General features: G+C 41.9%; 1 protein-coding gene across 1 annotated transcript in view; it reads right to left on the bottom strand.

Moving 5' to 3' along the window:
* The window catches only part of LOC101858924 (collagen alpha-1(I) chain-like), a 22960-nt gene that overhangs the window by 2589 nt on the left and 14822 nt on the right, over positions 1 to 5549 (bottom strand). Inside the window, exons 5-6 of the mRNA XM_013079477.2 lie at positions 3067 to 4302; positions 808 to 902 (exon numbers count right to left, since the gene is read on the bottom strand). Coding sequence (XP_012934931.2) covers positions 808 to 902; positions 3067 to 4302 — 1331 coding nt within the window. The remainder of the gene's footprint in view (positions 1 to 807; positions 903 to 3066; positions 4303 to 5549) is intronic.

Consider the following 5549-nt stretch of genomic DNA (forward strand, 5'->3'; position numbering starts at 1 on the left):
TGTGTATGTATGTGTGTGTGTGTGTATGTATGTGTGAGTGTATGTGTGGGTGTGGGTTTTTTTCTCTGTGTGTGTGTGTATATATATATGTGTGTGTGTGTGTGTGTGTGTGTGTGTGTGTGTGTATGTGTGAGTGTATGTGTGTGTGGTTGATGATTTGCGGAATGTTGTACCGACTAATTCGGCGCTGTCGTCACGTTGTGTTGGGCTGTGTTGGAATTTGGGAAGAGATTACGGGAGTCAGAGGTCACGGATGATGAACTGTCGTCGCCCGGGTCGGAGAGAAGGAGAGAGAGAGAAATAGTGCAGCGGTGTGCAGATTTTTGTGAATTAAACCCTTTGGTGGGTGGGAGTGTGTGTGTGTGTGTGTGTGTGTGTGTGTGTGTGTGTGTGTGTGTGTGTGTGTGTACGCGCGTGTGTGTGAGTGTGTGTCTGCACAGAGGTGTATACGCTTATTCTGAAAAAAAACTATTTTAAGGCGCAAATGGCTTTATATGGTCCTTTTACGAAAGCCAAGCAATATTCTAAATGTGAAATTATGTACTTCTGCAACTGGTCGCTTTTAAGCACAAGGGGGCTATCCCGAAAAATGCTGTTTTGAGAAAATCGAAGGTAAAGTTTTTGCCCCTTGCTCAGTTTCTTTAAAAGAAAAGGAGGGTTTTCTCTATAACCAAAAAAATATACCCACCAATGAAACCAAACTTCTCCTATACGTAGAGCAATGCCCACTTTTGGTCTAGAAACCCTCGAAATCTGGGTTAGCCCGCTTGTCCTTAAAAGCAACCAATTATTTTCCACTAAACTGACCTTTCCTATCAAACAAGTCTGCTGAGTCTTGTCCTTGTGGTGGTCGGCGGTCGCTGGGCTTGCTGAGGGGACCAGGTGGCTCTGAGAAGGGAGCTCTGTTGAGAGACAGGCACAATTTGGCAGGTAAAAACTTCGCCTTTCGGTCCGTAGGTTCAAGAATGGTTAACGAGACGCAGAAAATAAAAGTGTTTTATCAGATCATTCTGGGATTAATGCTTTGAAAATAAAACGCATTTCTACATGTGTGATCTGATAAAACGCATTCTTCGTATTTGTTTGTTTTTAGCTCAAATTCGATTAAATTTGGTTTAGTCATGGTAAGTGAGATATATCTTCATGTGGGATAGTCAAACAAAAACATAAATGCTATTTGTTTGTTTTATTTGCACAAAGAAAAACCCACTAAATCATGCTTATCTCGAAACTTTGATTTTGAGATAAATGCGTTTTATCAGATCACGGCATAGTTAACATGACAATGCGGGCGGGTGGGGGAGGGGGAGTGTTGCATTGCTTTTAAGGGAGAAGAAAATACCTAAACCCGTATATTTGATTTTGATTTTGATTTTTATTTTGTTTGGGGGGAGGGGGGGGTTGTGGGGGGGGGGATCAAGCAGCTAAAAGAAAACAAACTTTTTCAGAGAGAGAGAGAGGGGGGGGGGCGAGGAGGGAGAGAGAGGTGCAGGAGTGAGAAGAGTGGGAGATACAAGGCGGGCTGTAAGATAAACTAATAGACAAAGGGAGAGGGAGACATATGTGAGGCAGCATGGTGAAATCAGGCGCTCGTCAAAATAATGAAAGTGAAGAAACTGGCATTTTTCAGCAGGTTTAGGAATTTTAATCGATTTTTTTTTTCGGTCTTTGAACACCTTTCATGTCTATTCAAGAACACATTGCTGTGTCGATTTTACTGGAAAAACGTTTATTAAAGTCTTAAAAATGAAAAATTGTCGTTTCCACGGACTGTCAAGCTAAGGAAATAACTCAACTTTGGCGGCCATTTTCTCGCCAATTTTACCTCTGAAACCAAACCGCCTCTACCTCCTTCAATCGCCAATATTTCAACATTTATCCAAGATGGATGGATGTATTTTCACCCAAAGAAAGGCAAATGGACAGGCTTTAAGATGATACCAATAACTCCATAAGCCAGAAAAAAGACGAGCGCCTGATTCCACCGTGTCGTTACACATATAGAGAGTAGGAAAAAGAGAGACAAGCAAAACAAATCGCAAAAAAACAAAAAACAGAAAGAGTATAGAAAGCGTAAATACCTGCAAGCAGATATACAGAAGAAAGTCAAATGGAGTCAGAGTAATGTTTTTTTAATAGTAGAGGGTTTTACGGCGCTCACAACTGCATAAGGTCATTTGAGCCCCAGAGTCCGAGTATATTCATTCCTATGGCTATCAGGAATATGACGAGAAAGTTTCGTTTGAGAGATTAGGAAGCAATTTCTTTCGACAATGGATCTCTGAGTTTTGGAAAATGCGAAAGTCTTTGTTCAGATTTCTGATTTCAGAAACAATTAGTCTCGGGTAGGTAATTTTGTTGAGCAGAAGGGACATAAAAGGTGGCAGATAAGCTACACGACACCAAAAAAAACTAGCTTTGTCAGATCAGTATTTGAAAGAGATGGTTATGTGCTGTCATTATTGCTCTAGAAATAACATTAGAAAAGCAATGCCTCATCCTTAACATTCAACTGTAATTTTGTAATTACGTCTTCAAACAGTCGAAGCTTTAAAAAAGATGTAGAAAAACGATGTATTGCCAAGAATCGTTCGATTCCATCGCAATCAATATATGGCTATTATTTAATTACAGTTAGCTGCGATAGTTTTTTCGTGGGTTTTTTTTTTAAGTCCCGTGTCCAGATTTTGCTGCCCAATTTGTTGGTTACGTAAAATGTATTGACATGGTGCAAATTATTATGTTTTCTAGAAAAACGAAACAAGAAAAAGGAGAACTGTTTGGTCGGTCATCATCATCATCATCATCATCATCATCATCATCATCATCATCAACATCATCATCATGATCATCATCATCATCATCATCATCATCATCATCATCATCATTGTTTGTTAAGCAGAGAAGGATGGAGAGTCTTGTTTAAATTTTAGACAAAATAGGATCATCATCATCATCATCATCATCATCATCATCATCATCATCATCATCATCATCATCATCATCATCATCATCATCATCATCATCATAGCTGTGATAGTTATGTTTTGCGAACAAAGTAATTACCTTTGGGGTGGGGCTTTCTCTCCTCTGGTCTCCCCAGCAAAAGTTGGGAATTCCCCGAAAGTTTTTCGTTCGCCAGCTCTCGGTTCCGAACCGCCCCTTGGGCCATATGGTGAAGCGTCTGGGTTGAACGAAGGTCTCCCTCTCTGGTCAAAAGACGGGTTCTGATCCCCAAAAGACGGACGTCCTGGGGTAAACGATGGACCAGTCTCTAGCGGGGATCCTCGGGAATCACCTCGTGGCTGCCTTTCATCAAACGACGGGTTCCTCTGACCACCAAAAGGCTGGTCTCTTTGGTCAAAAAGAGAGCCCCTGTCCTGTAACAGTGGTCCCCTACCACTCTCGTCTAAAAGTGGCCCACGTTGGTTTCGTTGGGGTCCTCTTTGATCAAAATCACCAGGTCCTCTTTGGGTAAAATCGCTAGGTCCTTTTTGGTCAAAACCAGGCCTCCTTTTGTCAAAACCACTCGGCCCTCTCTGGTCAGGACCAGGCCCCCTTTCGTCAAAACCAAGTCCTCTTTGATCATAACTGGGTGCTCCTTGGTCGAAACCTGGTCTTCTTTGGCCAAAATCTGATCCTCCCTGATTGAACGATGGTAGTTTATTGTCTAAACTTGGGGGTCTTTGGTCAAAAGGGTTACCTCCTTGGTTCAATCCCAAGTCACCTTGGTTGAATTGCGGTCTTTGCTCTCCGCTAGGCGGCCTTCCCTGGTCAAAGTTAGGATTCCTCTGTCCAAAACCTGGTCCTTTGGTTGGGAAATTCAAACCTGGTTGACCAGAGCCCAGCCCTGGAAAAGGAGACCGTCCGTCGTTTGGAGGACCTTGGTTACGAGGATTGCTATTTCCAGCCCTGTTATCAAAAAGAGATGGAGGTCTCTCTTTAAAACCTGGGAAGGATCCGCCGAGCGGCAGACCTCCATCTTGCGGTGGACGGGACGGACCACGGGTCCCTCTAGAGCCTCCTACACCGCCACCGAAATTCCCTGGTCTTTGATCGAAAGGAGGAGGCTGGGGATTGTACGGTGCTTCTGTTGGCTTACTTGACTCTATCTGAGGATTAAGGAAGGAAAAGGGGGAGGAGTCTACTGGTGAGTAAGGGGCGGCGCCAGCACTTGGCTGCTTAGCACCTTGTCCGATTCCAGGCAGGTTGCTGAAGATGTCTTGTCCCAGCAGAGAGGCTTGAGACGGGGCTGGTCGTGATCCAGAGCCACTGGAGAATGGGCCACCTTGTGGTGGCTTTCTGAAGAAAAAAAGGTCGAAAATGATTAACAAAACTATAGAATTTTGCTTGTCTTCAGTATTGGAAGGAAAAATGAATGTACAGGGTGATAAAAAAAATGTACAACTTTTTTTCTAAATATTTCGCACAAAATGTGTACTAGAATCAGTCCTGACTGATGAACCATGACATAAAAAAACCATAAGGGCACTTTATCAGTATTTCCGTACCTTGTGCAAAACTTACAAAATGGGTTGGTGGTGAGGAAATGTTCAATACAAAAAGCTCTCTGCTCTTTCCTAATCTTAACCATGATCTCAACAGGTAAAGGAAACTTGAGAAAAACTGTCTTGTCTACAAACTTCTGTTGGCCTGTTAGACTACTGTAGTTTGCAATATGGCGCAATCGTTGGGATTATTAGTGGTAGGCCTAATGCGAACTAGTGCGTCACGCTACTAAAATGGAGACATAGCTGAAAACGAGTTGTTGTTTGTTTGTTTTTTACGCGCTGTATAGAGCAAACCTGTTCTGAGGATTTTTCTAAAATGAATATCAGACAAATTCCTTTCGACTTCCAAATGTTGTGAACAAATTTGAAACGCAAAACTTCAGTGTGGAGGAAAATATTTTTTTTTAAGTCGTACAGTTGTTGTCGATTAAACATTTTTTTTTTTTATCACTCTGTAAACGAGAAATCAAACAACAAGGCAAGAGCAGACATGCAGCCATGAAAAAGGTGAAAATCACCGTATGTCAGCATACGCACGCTGTTTAAAAATGTCTGTCTGTCTGTCTGTCTGTCTGTCTGTCTGTCTGTCTGTCTCTCTGTCTGTCTGTCTCTCTGTCTGTCTGTCTGTCTGTCTGTCTGTCTGTTTGTCTGTCTGTCTGTCTGTCTGTCTAATACAAATCTTATTCACATAAAAGTAAAAGCTTTACATTTTTTCACGCAGTTTTTCATCTTGAAATACATGTAATATGTAACCATCCTATTGGAAAAAGCAGTTTTCTTCTAAGGTTCTACTTTTATTCAGAACATTTTACTGTGTTGAAATGATGATGGTGCACAACCGTAACAGAATATACATAGATCTATTGTGCAACTGAATTCGCATTTTGTCTGCCTCTTTCATCTTATTTTCCGCCACCACGGATAGTTGTAATAGGAAAAAAAAAATGATCTTAGATTTGATATGTGAGATGACAATAACTTTGGAGAAAAAAGGGGCTACGCGTTGAAAAAGGAGGAGGAGGAGGAGGAGGAGGAGGA

This window comes from Aplysia californica, unplaced genomic scaffold (genome assembly GCF_000002075.1).
Source record: "Aplysia californica isolate F4 #8 unplaced genomic scaffold, AplCal3.0 scaffold00053, whole genome shotgun sequence".
NCBI lineage: Eukaryota > Metazoa > Mollusca > Gastropoda > Aplysiida > Aplysiidae > Aplysia > Aplysia californica.